Raw genomic sequence first — 19,151 nt, 5'->3', positions numbered from 1 at the left:
GCATTAAACCCATAAGAATTCCTTACATCAATTTTTTGTCATTCAGAACCTGTTTTTCTGAATAATGACCAATGTAGAACTTACTTTTAATGAGCAACTTGAGAGATTTTATGAGGAAGTCTTCAAAAGAGCTTTGAATTCTATCTCTAATAATTTCCTTACAAACACTGCTGGCTGACAAATTAAGTACTCACAGAGATAAGTATACACCATGTATTTAAGACTGTCTTGCCACTGGATTAAGACCATAGGGCAGTGTGGTGACAACCTTGTCCTCAACAAGCAGACCAGAAAACTTCCTTCTGCGAACATGCATTGAACCTGTGACTGCTTGAGCCAGAGTATGGGTAAACTTTTAGAAAAGAACCAAGTACCTTAGAAGTCCACATCTCATGGACAGTCAACAGGGTAAGGGGCTGCGATGGCTGAAAAATCTGCTGAGGATAAGTTTGGAAAGAAGAGAGAATGAACCTATGGGCCACCATGGGACATCCCAACGGACAGAGCCAATAAGGGGCAAAATGTCCCAGTGGGAGATAGGAGTTGTACCAGCTCCCAGGATACACAATGCATGCAACAACACAACAGCTCTACTTACAGGTGCTTCTAGAAAACAGGGTGTTAAATAAAAGACCAAACTGATACTATTAACTCACCAACAAGAGCAGCCAGTCCTTGAATTGGGTCTGTGTGGGCAAGGATTTGTTCACAGCCAACCTGGATGAGACACATTACAGGCAAATTGCAGACAGGATAGTTAACAGTCTCTGCTCCATGGAAGGGCTAAGCTAGAAGATCCATTAAAATTATCACTTACACATTTTATGGTTCAGCAGATTTCCAAGGGCTAATGCAACAGGGTTTTGGGGCATTTTTCTTGCCTTTTAGCAACAAAATAAATAGAAACGAGGAGACAGGGCTAGGACAAACAGTTTCTTTACCAAGTTAAGCAGTTGTGCGGAGGCCACAGTGATACACAACAGTTCCTTCCTCCTACAATCAGAATATTTTAATGCCCTCCATAAGGCGGGGTGGAATAATTATTTCCATTTTACAGGTTGTTAAACAGACCCTAGAAGGGACCTGGATGCCCAGTGGAGACAGAGACAGCATCTCCTGAGTCCCAATTCAGCGTAGGCTGAGTGACCTCTTGCACAGCATACATTTTACCTGGGGTAGGACTCGAATCATAAATGCCACAAGACCAGAGGCAAATAAAGTCCCGTTGGCGTGGTGTGCTGGAGTGTAGCAGAGCACAGTGTAGCAGCACAAGGCTGACAGCACACCAGAAGAAACCAAGAATTGCAATAGCAACTGGTCATCTGGGATCAAAGCTGGGACCTTTCAAAAGCAGCTGGTGTCTGAGAAGTCTTTGTAACCCCCTGAGAACCAGGCCCCTTTCCTACACTTTGCCATCTCCAACTCTCTTGAAAGTTTACAGGTTTTCCAGTCCCCACAGCAACACTTTTCTCTGCATTATACTCTGAGGTATGTCATCTTCCCGGATGATACTTAGAAAGGAGCCTGATTGTTAGATCTCCATCCCTACCCACCAAGAACAATACAACTATGTGAGTGTGTTGAAGTGGGCTACAACAAAACTACATTTTTTTTTAAAAGCTAGAGGGTTTTAGTATTTAAAAGCTGAAGTCAACAAGCTTGCACAGGCCTTTGTGTCTAAGGTAAAGGCAGAGCAGGGTAGGAGTGGCTCCAGCAAACCCTCCCTGACAAGCCTTACGGCAGCGCATTTCAAACACAGTACTCACCATCACAGAGAAGTTTAAAATGTGTAGATTTACGGTCAGAGTGGAAGGGCTGCAACATCCACCACTACCTCCCCCGTCACCATCACCGATGTTGCGCGCCTGACAGCGTCCCAGGCTGTGCAGCTCCCTGCGCTCCAGTCACCGAGGTGCACATCAGAAACCACGACTCTCACCCGCATCCTGGTACTCACCTTCACTGGATTAGCAGGGAGGTGACCCATGAAATCGGTTTTGTAAGGGTAGTCCATCATGGCCATCAAGGTGAAGGCATTTCTAGCAAACCCAAAAAGCTGGTAAACATCCTCCTTGTTGGAGATCTTACTGCATGTGGCCATTTTGCTGCTGATTTCATCGTAGGCTGCAGAAGGAGGAAAATGGAAGGCACAAACTTCAACGAAGGAAAATAATACCAGGCTTCAGCATCTTGTTTCACTCAGGAGTGAGGAGATGCCGTAACACAGATAAGGTTTCTAGTGGGAAGGACACATTATATCTAAATTTACACCCGGGTGGATGTTCAGGCACAACCTTCCTGTGCAGCCTCACGACTCCGCATGCCCACGGTCCACATTCTGGCCCTCACGGACCCAATGACACCTCCCTGGGGAGCCCAGAGGAATCAGCACCCGCTGAGACAGAAGCAGTCCCGGCTGGCAGAGTGAGAAGAGCAGCTTGGTACGAGCCCATCCTCACCAGTGCCCTGCCTGGCTGCCTCCTCCTTGCCCCCACAGGCTCCCCCCCAGGGTCTGCAGTGCTCTGCAGGACAGTCTCTCCAGGCAAGCTCTTATGCAGGAGAGCAGGGTACAGCGTACAGGTCCCAGTGGGATTCAAGAGCTGGAAGAAGTGTCAGGGAGAGAAGAAAAAAAAAAAAATGCTCCTTGGGAGCTGGGTGCATTTGAGTAAGAATTGCCAAGTGAGAGTAGTCCTCACAAAGTCAAAGAACTCCTGAGACATGCCTTCAAATTACAGCGAGATTTAGAGAGGTCAGCTGGAGTCACGAAATCTGTCTTTGAAGAGATTCCTTCAAGATGCACTCATATACCTTTGCATTTCTGCCGGGGAAAGCTGCTCCCTTCGTTTTCATCCTCCATGTTTTGGAGTCACAGTTCCTGCATGTCCCCATCGTACTCTACAAGCTGCCCACCGGAGCCCGGCTGTCTTTACTTGGAAACCCAAGGTCTGGGACCTGCCTCTGGATACTGACTTGAGAGTCTAAGCCTTAAATATGACCCCCTTATCCACCCCGCTGCAGTAAGTGTGGCCCCAGGCAGACCTCGAGGACCTTGGCTATTTAACGGTAACATTTTTCCTGCTGTGACCCAAAGCTAAATGGGGTTTTGGAAACCCGGCTCCTCTGGGCAATTCCAGGACCAGCTCCTGCAGCGAGGCAGCAACAGCAGCCATTGGAGGCACACAGCCTTTGAGGTGCAGCACCACAGACCAAGCCAAGTCTTGAGACAGACCAAGAACCCACCACAGCTGTTCCAACACCACGCAGGGCTCCCAGGAGACGCTGCATTGGCCCACGATATCTGCTCTGTCCTACTTGGGAAACACTGCAGAGATCTTCACCAGTCTCTGTCCTTGGCTTCACCTAACTGTCCAAGGCTGGAGACGAAAGAGACGGTGACAGCTACTTCAAGACCTAGATTGCCTTCCAAATATTTCTCAGATATGTCCAGTGAGCTGAGCCACGCAGTTGTCATACCCACCTGAACAGTTCTCAACAGTGTGGGTGCTGAGGACAAGTATCTGGTGAAACACGAGGCTTTCCGAGCATAAAATGCAGGTGTTTCGCAGCTGCAGGTCTTTTTGCACTTTGGTGCAGAAAAGACAGTTTCATTAACACTGTGCAAAGCCCCACAGAGATGCTTTAATTTTGGTGTCAGTTACTAATTTTAATGATAACCGAAACTGTTCATTAAATTCAAAATCAATCATGCAAGCAGAAAGAGGCAGCCAGGTGGGCACTTGCATTGATTTCGCTGAACCAATTGAAGACCTAGCTGAAGTAAAACTGAATCAACATTTTTCCACAAGGCTGGGACTGCCTGCTGGCTGCCCTTGGGAAGTCGTCTGCAGGCGTATCTCTCCTTACCTCCACTCAGGCACAGATCCTTAATCTGCTGGAAGGCTTTGCGGACAGCTGCGACGCAGCCTGGGCTGGACTTCTGAAAATCCTGAAGGGACAGAAAAGACAGGGGATTACGGTTGCGCAGAGGAGATACGTGCGGAGGCTGCGCTGGGAAGAACTGCCAGAAGTACCAGGAGATGACAGGGGTTACTGGCCCACTGGTCAGAACCTCACCTGTGTCTGCAGGAGCAGAGACACCAGTGCTTCTGCCTTGTCCTCCAGACAATCAGCGTGTCCCAGCAGAAGCCAACAGCCTGCACAGCTCAGACCAAGCAGCAACTGTTTCACCAGGTCTTGCTGGGATGAGCCGTTAGACAAAACACTTTGCACTTAGTGGAGCCATTAGACTCAACACGAAGCAGTGAGAAGAGACACATGGGAAGAGGGTGCCAGGCCTTGAAGTTTTTTGTTGTTTTTTTTTTTAAACACACAATAGAGTTCTTCCAGCTGCACTTTGTCTATGAGAAGGAGCCATGGAGAAGTCAGTTATGCATGGGGGGCAGAGCACTGGTTTGGGAACCAAGACCTGCTTTTCTTCCTAAGCCTGCCAGTGACCTGCCAGATGACCAAGAAGTTAATGTCCTTTTTCTTGGGAAAAACATTACTGATCCTGAAAAAGCACTTTAAGGTATGTCTGAAGAGCTGTGGCTGGTTATGCTGGTGGAACAAGTTGTTTCTGTCACTGAAGGCTCTAGCAACCCAAACTGTTTCTCTTCTGTCAGCTTGTAAGGCAGTTTGAGATCTGCTGGCAACCGGTGCTTTGTAATAATAGTAATTACTAGAGCTCTTTTAAGGTCCCTTTACCCTGCTAGAGCAATGGTTAAGTAACCACAAATCATTAGCTAAGCATTTTTCTTACATAGACCCAGCCTCAACTAAAAATAGATTTGGGACCTTTCTTTTATTCCCAGCGCTGCCTTTGTCTGATAGTTATGCTTAGAGAAATCACTATGGGGTTTTCCACAGTTTACCTGGGCTTCCCTTTAGGGGTTCCAAATCTAATTCTGGATGTGCTTATTGATCTTCATTTACTAATGGCTCTAATCGGAGCATGGGGACGCATCGGCCTGGGACAGAAGAGCAGGTCTCTTCTGGCTGCCGTGATGGCTCAGCTCCCCACTAGGCAACGCTGGGCTGCTGCAGCGCACTGCCCGGCACACTAAGGAACCACCACCCACTCCAGTTCTCCCCCGCAGACCCTTACAGACCTGGGAGCAGTTCAGCTGAGCAGTCCCAGAAGCAGAGGCAGGAGGCGTTACAACAGCCATTCCAAGGAAAGCTTTTCCTCCTCCAGGCTGCCAGCTTTCCTCTTTTGAATCACACCTAATTCAGATGTCTAAACTGACCTATGTTGATGGCCTGAACAGCCCCTGCAGCAGTAACCTTACGGGAAGCACGCACGTGGCTGTATGTGTAGTACTCCACAGGGGCTTTCTGCCTGGCTGCAGGCAGGGCAGTTGGCGTATATAACCCAGCCTTATGCAAATGCCTTATGCAAAAATCAACTTTCTGCCCTTTGCTCACTTCCCCTGTGAGCTGGAGGCTGATGAAGTGAGCTGGAAAAGCTCAGTAAAAGTCGCAGAGAAAGCTGCTTTGAGACAGTGCATTCTGACTCAGGGGAAGAGAGAGCTCAGGCAATGATTCATGAAAGGTTTGTGCCTTCATTAGTATTAACAGCTCTCAGGGGTGTTCTCTCACCAAGAACAGCAATTGAATTCAGATTTCGGATGCACAGATTGCTTTTATGCAAACACACTGAAGGTGGAAGGAATTACTTTGAAAACAACACAAAGTGCTTGCTTAGGAGCCCAGAGAGAATATATTTTAAAATTAATTGGAAAGTTTTTTCACATGAAAAGGTCAAAGCCCTAATTTCAGGGGTGTGTAGTGACTCACAGCATTTTCACAGCTGAAGCAAGACAGAGCTATCAGCTGAACAGGGCTTCTGAGAAGGAATCAGCTTCAGCCAGAGAAAAATTCCCACTGCAGGGCCTGTTAGATGACTAATTGGTATAACGTTTTTTGTTTTAAAATGTATAATTTTAAGACAAGATGTCTTGTATTCTCTTATACACTTAAGACTTTCAAATGCTATTCTGTTTATTTTCATATGATAGTCTCTTCTTTACACTTACTGGTAATGCGATCTGTCCTGTAAGTCTCTACATTAAAATAAGGTTTTCATATATGTAAATAAGAGCAAAAAGACCACAAGTTTCATACACAGGTAGTTCATGCCAAGCCATCTGTGTCACCCAGATCTAGAAATTCATGTTGGAAGAGAGGCAAAACAGACACCATCACAAGATTTCAGTAGTACCAGGTAGTACATTTCTTTCCTTATCAACTAAATGTAAGCCAGTTCTAAGCAATACCACCCTCCTATGGGTCCTATGTCCTCAAAATGTGAAAACCAAAATTTAAATTTTGGTTTTAAGTGAATCCAGGAGACCTTGCATATTTTTAGTCAGTGAAATGAAGATTTCCAAGCTCTTCATTGAGCTTGCATTGAGCAATCATCTTGGGACTAAGGAGCTGCTGTGAATCATGGATATTAATGCAAAATACAGCATTTTGGGAGAGAATTTGAAGAATAAATTATCCAAAGGGTGTTCAGCCAGGCAAAAAGGAAAACTTTCAGGCTGTAATATGGTTAAGTCACTAGAAGTGGGAAAATGAATCCTTAGTGGTACTAAAGGTGCTGGAACCAAATTGTGCTGCTCATTAGAGCAGCACCTTTGGGTGCTGAGCTACCCCAATTAAGGCAGCGCTCAGCCATCACATCTACAGCTGCTGCTTTTCCTTGGGGGTTCCCATTTAATTGCATTCCCTGCCCAGCACTGATGCCATGAAGACAGGTGTCTGCTTAAACACATGGAAAAGGAAAAAAATTCAGCCTTCTTAATGGAAAAAAATAATGCTCCTGAAAAGGGATACTACTTACTGCTGTTACATCCCTGAAGAACTGGGTGGGGTCTCCAAGCCCAGCCACAGACAACAGAGGAGCACTGGCAGCTAATGCTCCGGCCACAATGTTTGGGTATTTCATCCTCATGTAAGCACTCAGCATTCCTCCGTAGCTGCCACAGGAGAGACAAAAGAGTTATTTCCTTTAACTCAGAAGTTCAGGCCAGTGGTCACAGGCTCACCTAACCCAAGGCAACAAGAAGCTTATGGATATCTACTAGATGCCATCCTCATGTAAAAAGACCCAGTTATGGTCAATGAGCAGCACACAATGTGTTCTTACTGGCCTTTCCCTAAATGCTCTCACCAGCTCCGGTGGGAACACAGCAGCCCAGCTTGCTTCTGCAGCTAAATGTAAATCCTGCCTCAACATTTAACTGTGCACCGTCCTGAGTGTGTCCTGACAGCTTCAGTGCAGAACCAAGTGCAGCTCAAGCGAAGCTGTCACTGTTCAGTGGGGGAAGGAGACACATTTTGCATACAGGTTTATAAGGACTAAAAAACTGTCTGGATGGCCGAGCCCAGAGAGTTGTGGTGAATGGAGTGAAATCCAGTTGGCGGCCGGTCATAAGTGGGGTTCCCCAGGGCTCAGTTTTGGGGCCGGTCTTGTTTAATATCTTTATCAATGATCTGGATGAGGGGATTGAGTGCTCCCTCAGCAAGTTTGCTGATGACACCAAGTTGTGTGGGGGTGTTGATCTGCTGGAGGGTTGGAAGGCTCTGCAGAGGGATCTGGACAGGCTGGATGGATGGGCCCAGGCCAATTGTATGAGGTTCAACAAGGCCAAGTGCCGGGTTCTACACTTGGGTCACAACAACCCCATGCAACACTACAGGCTTGGGGACGAGTGGCTGGAAAGCTGCCCTGTAGAAAAGGACCTGGGGGTGTTGGTCGACAGCCGGCTGAATATGAGCCAGCAGTGTGCCCGGGTGGCCAAGAAGGCCAACGGCATCCTGGCCTGTATCAGAAATGGTGTGGGCAGCAGGAGCAGGGAGGTGATCGTGCCCCTGTACTCGGCGCTGGTGAGGCCGCACCTCGAATGCTGTGTTCAGTTTTGGGCCCCTCACTCCAAGAAGGACATTGAGGTGCTGGAGCGTGTCCAGAGAAGGGCGATGAAGCTGGTGAGGGGTCTGGAGCACAAGTCTGATGAGGAGCGGCTGAGGGAGCTGGGGGTGTTCAGTCTGGAGAAGAGGAGGCTGAGGGGAGACCTCATCGCTCTCTACAACTGCCTGAAAGGGGGTTGTGGTGAGGTGGGTGTTGGTCTCCTCTCCCATATGACAAGCGACAGGACTAGAAGAAATAGCTTCAAGTTGCGCCAGGGGAGGTTTAGGCTGGATATTAGGAAAAATTTCTTTACTGAGAGAGCGGTGAGACACTGGAATAAGCTGCCCAGGGAAGTGGTGGAGTCACCCTCCCTGGAGGTGTTCAAGGAATGTGTGGACGAGGCACTGTGGGACATGGTTTAGTGGGCATGGTGGTGTTAGTTGATGGTTGGACTTGATGATCTTACAGGTCTTTTCCAACCTTAATGATTCTGTGTGATTCTGTGACTAGCTAGGCTCTTAGCAAAGGGTATCCCTGAATACTACAGAATATGCAGCCCCCTCTAGTGTTGGGAAGTGGAGAGTATTCTCCCTGGGTACCCTAAATAGCAGCTGCATAGATGATCAGCACAAATATAGGGAAGGGGAGTCATTAACAAATACCACCATGAAACTCAAAGCCACCTTGGTAGTTTCAGTGCCAGGGCCCCAATCTGCAGATATGTCAAGGGTTGCTAGATAAAACCAAGGTGACAAAAGATATTCAGCTGCCAGTGTTTGTGGCATTGCACTAAGGTCACTCCTGGGGGTGGCAAATGACATCCCCAAAACACAGGTAACACCCAGTCTGACTCCAAGCTTACAGGTATTCAAGTCTCCCTCCCCACCACCTCAAGTGGTTGGAGTAAATATCATTCCCACATCACTCACATGTAAAGCAACAGGCATTTCTCTAACCCTGGTCTTGGAAACAGTCATTAGCTGAAACCTGCCACAAGTAATTTCAGGTTATAGTTTGGCAAAGTTATAAGCAACAGAAGAGGGTGGGTTTTTTTTTCCTCCCATGGGAAATGCTGTGCTGCTCCAACACTGCTGTATTTCAGTATTCTTCTCGTGGGTTTAGTGCTGTTCAGGGCTGCTGCAGACGGAACTCTGATTTACACACACGGAGCTGTAGTCTGACATGCAGCCCAGCTAGCAGGTCTTCTTGCTGAATCCCTCTCCCACCTCCCCACCCCAGGACAGCTCCTGGCCCTTTTTACACTAGCTACCGTCCCGATAGTCACAGAACAAACACCCCTGAGATCAACGGTCCAGCCACCACCACAGTGAGCTCGAAGCTTAATGATAACTGTCAGGTCAAATGCTTTTTAGCTCACTGTAACTGAATTAGAAGGCCTGTACTTGGTGGAAGCCTTTTAAAGGGAAGGATGTCTCTACTACAAGCACAAGGAGCCATTCAAAGACAAGGACATTGCATCAACACAGCTGCAACAGAGCAAGCACTTTGGGGAAGAACTTCTGCTAGGAAGCGAGGAGCAACCAAGCAGCAGGCTGCAGAGCAGAATTATAAAGGAGCCTACAATGACAATGACTGGATGTTGTTTTGGAAGCTGTGTTCAATAAAAAGCTGGGTGCCCCCTGGAAAGAATATTTTACCAATTGTTAGTTTTCTGTATTTCCAATGTAAAATGTTCTTATTCTGCAGGAGGAATTTCCCATTTTCTGCAGTTCTGGCTGACTCGTACATTGAAAATGCCTAGAAACATCCAGTCAGTGGTGCTTCTCCAAAGTAATCACAAATTGAGACTAATTCTTGATGGGAGAGCTTATTGGGACCTGGTGATGAGCTCTTGGGAGCTCAGGCACAGGCGCATCTGCTCTTTATCGGACAAGCTTAAAGCTCTGCCTTTAGAACTTGCTTGGGAGCCAAAGAGATCTAGGAGAACAGCACGACTGTGGCTGGGAAAGGATGCAGAGAAGGGAAAGAGAACACTCAACCTTTACCTGCCTCCGAAAGCAATGACAGGGCAGTCTGCAGCACCGTACTGCTGCTTAAGCTCAGTAATTAGCACTGCATAGTCAGCGAGGGCTTGTTCCACAGTAAGCAGACCAGTCTTCTTCAGCTGTGTTGACTCAAGTCCAAATGGAAGAGACTTCCCATAGTACCTCTGAAAGGAAAGAGATATGCTGAGGAAACGCTGGTGTCAAGGTCTGGGTCTTCTCTGTTCTCACTATAGAACTGGGATAAGTGTGCACAAACGGGAAGTGACAACAGAGCACATGGTGTCCTCTAACTTGTTCGTAACTGAGGAAGTGCCTTGTCTCCTGCACTTGATGAACAGAGACCTTCAGGACATATCTTGTAGAGGACGGACAGTCCATGACAAGCTACTTCAGTGGGTGCCAAGCAGGCCCTCAGCACGTGTCTCTCTCTTGAAATCCCCAGCTAGAAAATGGAACTGGGTAATCTCTTCATGCATAAGTTGTGGAATAGCAGATGTAATAGAGTAGTGTGGGAAAGGCTGGCTTGGGACTTCTCAGGCTAGAGAGATTAAATATTATCCAAACAAAATAACTCTCTAGTTCAGTGTGGAGTTCAAGGCCTGTGGAAACTACTTACAAAAGCACTGGTCTAAAAAAAATACACCATGACATAGGTTTTACTGAAACTGTAGTCTGTATCCTGGATTGCTGGTAGGTATAGTAAAAAAAAAAATTCAGAAGCCATGGTTAAGTAAAGAAGAGCTGCTACCATGAGGAGAAAGCTTACAGCTGGTATACCTCAGCTTCATGGCAAGAGATGTTGTTATTTTTCCGGACCTGCAGAAAGCTGAATTTGGTAATGCTGAACAGAACAAGACTCTATAGTATGAATAATGACTAAAATACTCACATGCTCAGCAAAAATCACAAGTGCTTCCTGTTCTTCTGCTAATTCAAATATGAAGTCAGAGTTCTGAGCAAAAGTCCAGATGTCACCTTCATTGCCAGTATAGAAAAAGATGGGTCCAAATCCTTTCTTCCAGAACTTTGCTGAGTGAGACAGTAGACAGAAGCAAATTAAAAAAAACCAAACAAAACCAACCAAACAAAAAACCCCAAAAACACGAGCATGAAATGACTCTACTTTTGGTGTGTTTGTGCAGGAGCTTAACAAGGAAGAACTCTGTGAACAGGCGGATCCTTGAGACCTGAGCTGGGGAATAAAGGTGTTAGAAAGGCCAGACTACCAAAATCTCTCATTTGAGCACAGGTAAATAAAAGCTTCCATGAGATCAGCACATGGCCTGGAACTTCCACTTCTGCCTGAAAATCCCTAAAATCTCAGTTCTGCAAGGCATTTGGAAACAGCTGCCCCCCAAAAGAGCAATTACCCATTTATATACCCTTTTCAGCCCAACGAATCCCAAAACACTTGCACAGATCACTTTTCCCACAAAATGGATGTTAGGGAATCGCCTACATCTTTCTGCTGCTCCTGCTGTGATGTATAACGTAGAGCCAAGCTGTAAATCATATATTATAGAATGGTTTGGGTTGGAAAGGACCTTCAAAGATCATGCAGTTCAACCGCCCCTTCCGTAGGCAGGGACATCCTCCACTAGATCAGGTTGCTCAAAGTCCCGTCCAGCCTGACTTCAAACACTTCCAGGGAGGGGACATCCACAACTTCTCTGGGCAACCTGGTCCAGTATCTCACCATCCTCATAATAAAAAAATTTCTTCCTCATGTCCAAGCTAAACCTACCCACTTTCAGTTTAAAACCATTGCCCTTTGTCCTGTCACTACAGGCCCTGGTAAAAAGTGTCCCTCCAGCTTTCTTATCAGCCACCTTTAAGTACTGAAAGGCCGCAAGAAGGTCTCCCCGGAGCCTTCTCTTCTCCAGGCTGACCAACCCCAACTCCCTCAGCCCTTCTCCATAGCAGAGGGGTTCCAGCCCTCTGACCATTTTCCTGGCCCTCCTCTGGCCCCGCTCCAGCAGGTCCGTGCCTTTCCGGCACTGGGGGCCCCAGAGCCGGACGCAGCACTCCAGGGGCGTCTCATGAAGACAGAATATAGGGGGAGGATCACCTCCCTCGACCTGCTGCCCACGCTTCTTTTGATGCAGCCCAGGATATGCTGCTGCTGCTATGCTGATGTACGTTATATATTTAACACCCACATATATAGAGATCTCCCATATGATATATCATATATGTATATGATGATATATGAAGATGAGGTGCTTCATCCCCTGATCTATTTATAACTGAAGGCAAACTGAGACTGGCAGGACAAGCTGACCCATGATGTCAATACTTGCTTATCTAACAAACAATTGCTTTAATGCTTGCTGACTTTAACAAACATTTTATTTTAGCTTAGCTTTAAATTGCACAGGAATTAAGAGGGATAATAAATAGCTTTCTTCAACAACAGACCTCAGGCTGTCAGTTAACTGTTGATTTCAACACATCGCCACATCATCCAAAGGGACCTTCCAACAGCGGTTGTCCTACGGACGCCGCTGCAGCATGTCACACAAGGCTGTTTCCATTAACAGAGGGGCCTGAATTTCATTCTTGGCATTCTCAACACAGACTTGCCAAAGCAGGATTTGGCTTGGAAATGGGTTTGAAACCTTTCATTAGCGAAACTGCTGCTCTTTATTAACAAAGAGGCTGATTCTCTCTCTGTGTTGCATTCTGGGCGGTATCAGGTAGGAAACTGAAGTGCGATCTTCACTCTAGCTTTTCTTCTGATATGCTTCGTGGCTCCTGGAGTAAACAACCATTCACAGGAGCCAAAAGCAAACCAGACGGGTTGCTTAAAAAGGTATCTATTTTTAGAAAACCTGGGGAACTGCCAGCTAACCTCAAGACAGTCAGATGCCTGGTTGTGAAATAATAGTCGCCTTCAAGTTCTCGCTGATAATCTGAAAAGTCTCATATTGCATAAGGAGCAGTAGAGGGGAAAGGAACTACTCATAGGAATTTTGAGTGAAAAACTATTTGTAAACCAGCAGAACTGCAACGGTAATGTTTTGTTTCTTACAAGTATTATTCAGCTCTGCCCAGGACACACAGATAAAACATAACATAAAAAGAAAACAAATGGAAGTTATGCAATGCTTTAAACCAGGTGATCCCAAAGTTCTGTTCAAAAAGAGCCACTTAATTTGTGACATTTCAGCCTTGGGTGTGCTATCAAAATTCACTGGTGTTCCCGTATCTTTGGGCTGAACCGATCCATGAATTCACACTTGGTAAAACATATATGACTGGGTGCAGGTGCTGGACAAGCTGCAGAGTAACAGGTGATGTAAAGAAGGTGAAATGCTGCATATGAAGCCGCAGATGCAGGCAGCCTGCGAGCCAGCAGCAGGCAGGCGCCAGGCTGGGCACTGCTCTGGGCTGGAGCTATTCCCAGCTCCACCTTTGCTATCTCCCTTCAACTCTCTCCCCAACTGCTCCAAGCAGGCAGGATTGAAAAACACATGATGCTGGTTATTGGAAGTGCTGTCGTCTTAGTCACATGCTGTTTAGAAAAGCTTCCTCTCTCTTATTGTCTGCTGCACAGAAGATAACTCATTATTTGGCTAGAAAGGAAGACACTGCCGGCTCCTTGCTGGAAGCCCCTCATTGTTACGCACGGCTTAAGCTATCTGAAGTCGCAGGGTTTTAAATAACACAGAACACTGACCCAAGAGGAGTTATCTTCACTTGTGAGAACGATGGGTACAAAGTGCAACGTTGACTTTGCTATTTGTTTTCCCCGCTGCATTCAGAGCGCCGAGTTGCACTTCTAAGAGATGTGGCGGCCAGCTGCCGACACACGCGCACAGAGCCAGGCCTGGTGCGAGACCAACGCAGCCGCTGCTTTAGTCAGCTCCTGCTCCAGAGAGGCCACACCTGCACCCCACACCCCGTGGCCAGAATGACAAACTGAAGGGAAGGAGAAAGGGTATGGACAGTGCCAGGGAATGACCGGCTCGCGAGGGGCTGGCGCGCAGCTCCAACGGGCTGCTGGCTGCTCAGCGCAGCTCTCTGAGCAGCAGACGGAGAGGCTCTGCCCCAGCCCAGGAGCGGTTAAAGCTTGAGCAGGCAGAAGTTCAGCCCTGAGCCCCAGCAAGGCCCTGCCACGGCCATGCGCAGCGCGTCCCGGGACCCACCTGAGACCAGGTACCGCTGCGGGAAGGTCCCGTTGCCACAGCACTCGAAGCTGAAGTGGTTCCGCACCTGCTGGAAGAGCCGCTCCTCCAGGCCGGGCCCCGCTGCCCGGGCGGCTGGAGGGAGCGCCGTCAGCGCAGGGGAAACCGGTGCCGCCGCCCGACCCAGCCCGGCCCCGCTAACCGCGGCCCGGGGGAGCCCGCGGCACCCGCCCAACGCTCCCCCGGCCGGCTGGGGGTCCCGCCCAGGGAGGCAGGTGCGCGGGCCCGGCCGGGGCCCGGGGAGGACGGCGGGGGGGTCCCACCCGTGGCAGGGCCGGGGCCGTTCGGGGCTCCGGCCCGGGGAGCAGGGAGGCAGGCAGGGGTCCGGCCCGGGTCACCCACCGGCAGCGGCGCCGGCCTGCGGCAGCAGCAATAACGGGAAGAGAAGCAGGAGCGGCAGCAGCAGCGTTTCCATGGCAACCATCCAGCTCGCGCCTCCGCTCCGCGCACACCGGACAGTCCTCCCGCGTGGGAGCCCAAGGCAGCTGGTCACATGATCCCAGGGCTTTTGGCATCACGTGGCGACCTTCCGTCCCCTCACGTGACCACGCGAGGGCCCTGCCTACCGGCGCACCGCCATGTTGCCTGAGGGGGCATTCTCTCGGGGCTGCTTTGCCCGCGCAGCCTGTGCGTGCGGCTGCGGGGGCCGAGGCAGGCGGGGCCGGCCCGGGCGTCGCCTCCTGGGCCCCGTGGAGGGTGCGGGGGTCGGGCCAGGAGCCTCAGCGCGTTCCCAGGGGTGCTGAGGCAGGGCGGGGTGGTGAGGGGCCTGCGGTGATACCGGGTGATGGGGTGGCTGGCAGGGGCCTGTGTGCCCCCTCTGAGGGGTCAGGCGGTGGCGCGCAGCTCCCAGTCGGGTGTGCTGTCTGTGCTGCCAGGCCTTTATGGCTCTGGTCTCGGTGCCAGGAACCCAGCTTGTGGCACGGGGATGAGGAGGGTAGAAGGCAGCGAGGCTCGGTGCTGGCGCTAGGCCGCTGCACCGTCCCCGCAGGTCTGGCAGGAGCTGCTGGGCAGGGGACGCGTGTCTCCCCCCTGGCTTCGCTGCTGGCTTCCACCCTTTGAGCCTCTGCAGCATTTGCCGGCATTTGCATCCTGGTGCTGAACTGGTGCTGGCCTTTGCAAGGACGAGTGGTGGCACCTCAGGTCCCCTCCATGATGTTTGCGTGAGAAGGAAGAGCTGAGGAGGAGCGAAAGCCCAGCCAGCGTGCCGGGGCCATGGCAGCTCTGCTCAGTACCCAGTGGAGATGAAGAAAGTAGCATAGGAGAAAATCGGGGTGAAGATCCACCATGGGGTTTGTTGGCTTATGTCCACCTCTCTGGTGAGGAGTGGTGGGTGAAGGGAGCAGCAGAGAAGAGGAGGTCTGGAGGATGCCTCTCACTCTCAGCAGGAGGATGTAAGTCTGACAAGAATGGAGCATGTCCCCATGGTGGTGATACACTGGTGGCTCTGTGGTTGGGCATACTGGGGAGAGAGGGAGCTTACGGTGTTCTGAGAGTAAGTCCGGAGCAGCATGAAATCGTTTAATGGGTGATTACTGTAGGTTTTTGGTTCCAGAGAGAGGCCTCAGCAGATACCCCAAAGGGCATGCGGCCCTGAAGGAAAAGGGGAATGGAGAAAGTCGCATTGCAAACTGGGCAGGGCTGGACCTGCTAGTATGGCTGTAAGTAAACTCAGCAGTACCTATGATCTAGCTTGATCTTGTTATGCCAAGTACTGTATAAACATGCAAACAAAGGCCTGGTTTTACCCCAAAGGATCAGTACATTGTCAGCTTATTCAAAATGTTGCAGACACTTTACAAGATGTCTGTGAATGTTGTGGAAGTTTGTAGTTTATAAAGGAAGGGTTTTAGCTTACTGAAGACCAAAGGAGCTGTTGTAGAAAGAAGATTTAAAGGATGTGGTCATGGGTGGGAAGCTGCAGAAGCAGCATTTTCATGTCTACTTACCATCTGCAAACACATAGTGGCAACCACACCATAGGAGATTGGTCTGGTTCAGGCAGTCACAAGATAACAAACACAGGTGGAAGGCAGATCTAGCCTATCTTGGCATGATGAAAGAACAGCAGCAGGTTCTGAGGATGCGTGAGTGGCTCTGGCCAGGGCTTCTCTAGGGCTGATTTTGTACTCGAGTTCCCAACCAAGTAGGTACAGAGATCCTGCCTACTTGTCTGAAGCTTGCGTAAGATTTATCCCCGATAGTCTGGTCACTTGATTGAAAAAATGTTTTTTAGTGCATTAGGACTTAAACAGTATCACACTTCCTTTATGAATTTAATAGAATGAAAATATTAGAGGAATTCTGAGTAGTATTTCAATTATGTTAGTTTTTAATTTCCTGCACTCCCAGGTTTGTGCTTTCAATAAAGTGTCATTATAATTAAGACTTTGAAATCCCTGTTTTTTGGGGGGCTGTTGTTTTTAAAACGGTTTCAGTTTGATGCTCCTGAGCAGGTTTATTTCTGCAAAGGATGAGGCTCAAGCAAGTTTCTTCCCACCTCCCCAGAGAGGAGAAGGCTGTGACATAGGAGGCTATTCTACTTCATAAACTACTGGATAGTCTTCAGACCTGTTAGTTTAAAATGTGAACTGATACAAAGAAAACTAAACACATTAGCATGAAATTGTTTGCTTTTGCAGTGGAGAGGAAAGGCTGGAACTGGTCCTTGGAGCGGGTCCGATGTGGGCTTAGGGTGAAGGGTGTGCTGCACGTAGCAGGATTAAGATCTTATTTTTAGACTACTGCTTATCTAAAATCTGTTCCAAAGAGCTTTGCAGAGTTAGGCTACAAGTAATGCCTGTGAGGTGTGTAATCCAGGGCTTTAGGGAAGAATAAAGGATTTGTACTCATTGCCAAGCTTTATGAAGAGGTTAGGGAAATCCATGAGGTGACATGGGCAAAGATATTCACAGAATCACAGAATCATCAAGGTTGTAAAAGACCTGTAAGATCATCAAGTCCAACCATCAACCCAACACCACCATGCCCACTAAACCATGTCCCTCAGTGCCATGTCCACACATTTTTTGAACACCTCCAGTGAGGGTGACTCCACCACCTCCCTGGGCAGCCTGTTCCAATGTTTGACCAGATTAGACGGCCAATCTTCGTACTGGGGTGAGGAAAAGGTTTTTCACCAAAGCCTTTTGTGTAAACCAGTCCTGATAAAAGAATACCTTTAAAAAGGCTCTTAGTATCTTCAGAAATAAAAATACTTGCTGGTGGATGGGATAAAGAGCCAAAGGCTTTCCAAGATCTGAAAAGATAAAGAAATAGTCTGGTTTTGTCCTTCCCCTGTCAATAATATTAAACTCATCCAAAAATACTAAACTGAGAGGCAAGTCCCTCTCTGGTGGTACTTTCAGATGGTCAGCCCTGGGCAGCTCCAGCTGGACAAGCTCCTTCCAATCTCCCTTGGTCAGATACTTGGCCTTGGTGGGATAAAAGAGCAGGGGGTGCTTGGAGTGACCTCTGGACCCGAACAGTGCACTCCTGTATTTCTAAATGGCTGCATTTGTATTTTGTCTAGTCATTTAAAATTATGTAAATCCTTCTTCTCTCTGCCCTAGGTTTCTAATTTTCTATTCTGTGAGAGTGGAGAGATCGGGCACTTCTGTCTGAAATGAGCAGCATGTCTTGCTCTAATAACCTGTGGCACTGCACTGCCTTTCCCTGGATCGGTTTCTATTGTCTGTGTCAGCTAAAGAATGGCTGGTGTAAAGGTCCCTTGGTCCTAGCTGGCAGGCTGGAAATGGGACGTTCAAACATACTGAAAATAGGAAGACAGGTTAAGCGTATAGTCAATTATAAACAGCCTTGCATGTAGTAATTGTGTAACTTCAGTTTCCCTCTTTGGAGGAAGTAGGATCTATGTATCTTCATTTACAAAAATTTCCAGAGTGCCTTTGAGATCAAGCAATACCTATTACATGCTCAAAGGCCTCCCCAGCGGGCCTGCATCGCTGGTCAGCGTGGGGGCTCTGTGGGGCAGCAATGGAGGTCTTGGGGGGGTAGCGGTGGGGTTTGGCTCCGTGGGTGGAAACTCAGCTCCCTGGTGTGCCATGGCTGAGACTGAGGGCTGTTAGTGTTCACCTGTGTAACTCCTGAGCAGTGGCCAAATGAGAGTGCAGCCTCCCTGACTCCTCTGCCTGCTGCAGTGGTTCCTGGAGAGCTGCCTGGCCCCCCCTTCCCCATGCTCTTCTGGCTGCTTGCGGTGACAGCATGGAACAGCATCACGACTTGGAGTGGTCTTGCTGAGAGTGAGGATATGGTGTATTTGGACACTGCACCCTCTCCCTTGCTTTCAGCTGACAGCCTGGGAGCATCCTCTTGGACAAAAAACGCAGTTTTATTTTGGAAGAGGTCCCTACACTTCAGCGTGTGGAGCAAGTGGAGAAAAATACAGGAGAAGGTGGTCAAGGATTCAAAAAGGGGAGCATTGGACATTGGCCTGTGTACTGTAGAGGCCAAAAAGGCAGCGGAGGTGGGAAGCTGGCCCTGTAATTGCAGCAAGGCCAAGGTTACCCGGCCACTCGGTCTTGTGTATGCCCAGGTCGGAGCTAGGAGAAGGGGGCACCCCCTCCCCAATCAGGTGCTCCTTGTGGTCCCTCCCAGGCATGGGTTTGTGCTGTTGGGTAAAGAGCAGGACCAGGGAGCTGAGCCAGCTGAAAAATAGTTTCCCTTTTCTCCTGTTGAATTAATTTTTTTCAGGTCTGGCTCACAAGACAGTTGGTGCAGAGGTTGGTGCCAGCACAGGGTGGAGGGCAGGGGCAGCTGAAGCAGGGGGAAGGTGCGGCCATGCCTTCGAGCGGCAGCTGGATTTCTTCTGGATTGCAGAAACGGTGTAGCCCAGGAAAACGCTGTGGGCAGGTCTCTTAGCTCACAGAGGATGTGATGTGGAAGGCTGCAGTGTCTGGCTGGGAGAAGGCCTCCCTGCAGAGGTTGTGCTTACCCCCATCTTTTTTTGGCCGGGTGGTCATCAGAGGAAAGGTTTGACCTTTTCTTTTGCTGCTCGTGTCCCTGTAAAGCACTGGGTGGATGTTCCTG

The 19,151-nt window shown here is 48.9% G+C and overlaps 1 protein-coding gene across 1 annotated transcript in view; it reads right to left on the bottom strand.

The window, feature by feature from the left end:
* Positions 1-14,520, bottom strand: part of DPP7 (dipeptidyl peptidase 7) — a 28,240-nt gene extending 13,720 nt beyond the window's left edge. The window contains exons 1-8 of the mRNA XM_059828999.1: positions 14,448-14,520; positions 14,067-14,180; positions 10,808-10,947; positions 9,919-10,082; positions 6,845-6,980; positions 3,865-3,946; positions 1,958-2,124; positions 657-717 (exon numbers count right to left, since the gene is read on the bottom strand). Of these exons, the coding sequence (XP_059684982.1) occupies positions 657-717; positions 1,958-2,124; positions 3,865-3,946; positions 6,845-6,980; positions 9,919-10,082; positions 10,808-10,947; positions 14,067-14,180; positions 14,448-14,520 (937 nt within the window). The remainder of the gene's footprint in view (positions 1-656; positions 718-1,957; positions 2,125-3,864; positions 3,947-6,844; positions 6,981-9,918; positions 10,083-10,807; positions 10,948-14,066; positions 14,181-14,447) is intronic.
* Between the last annotated feature and the right edge of the window lie 4,631 nt (positions 14,521-19,151).

The sequence above is a fragment of the Gavia stellata genome, chromosome 24, assembly GCF_030936135.1.
Source record: "Gavia stellata isolate bGavSte3 chromosome 24, bGavSte3.hap2, whole genome shotgun sequence".
Taxonomy (NCBI): Eukaryota; Metazoa; Chordata; class Aves; order Gaviiformes; family Gaviidae; genus Gavia; species Gavia stellata.
The sequence above is the reverse complement of the archived record's forward strand: the minus strand, read 5'-3'. Positions and strand labels throughout refer to the sequence as shown.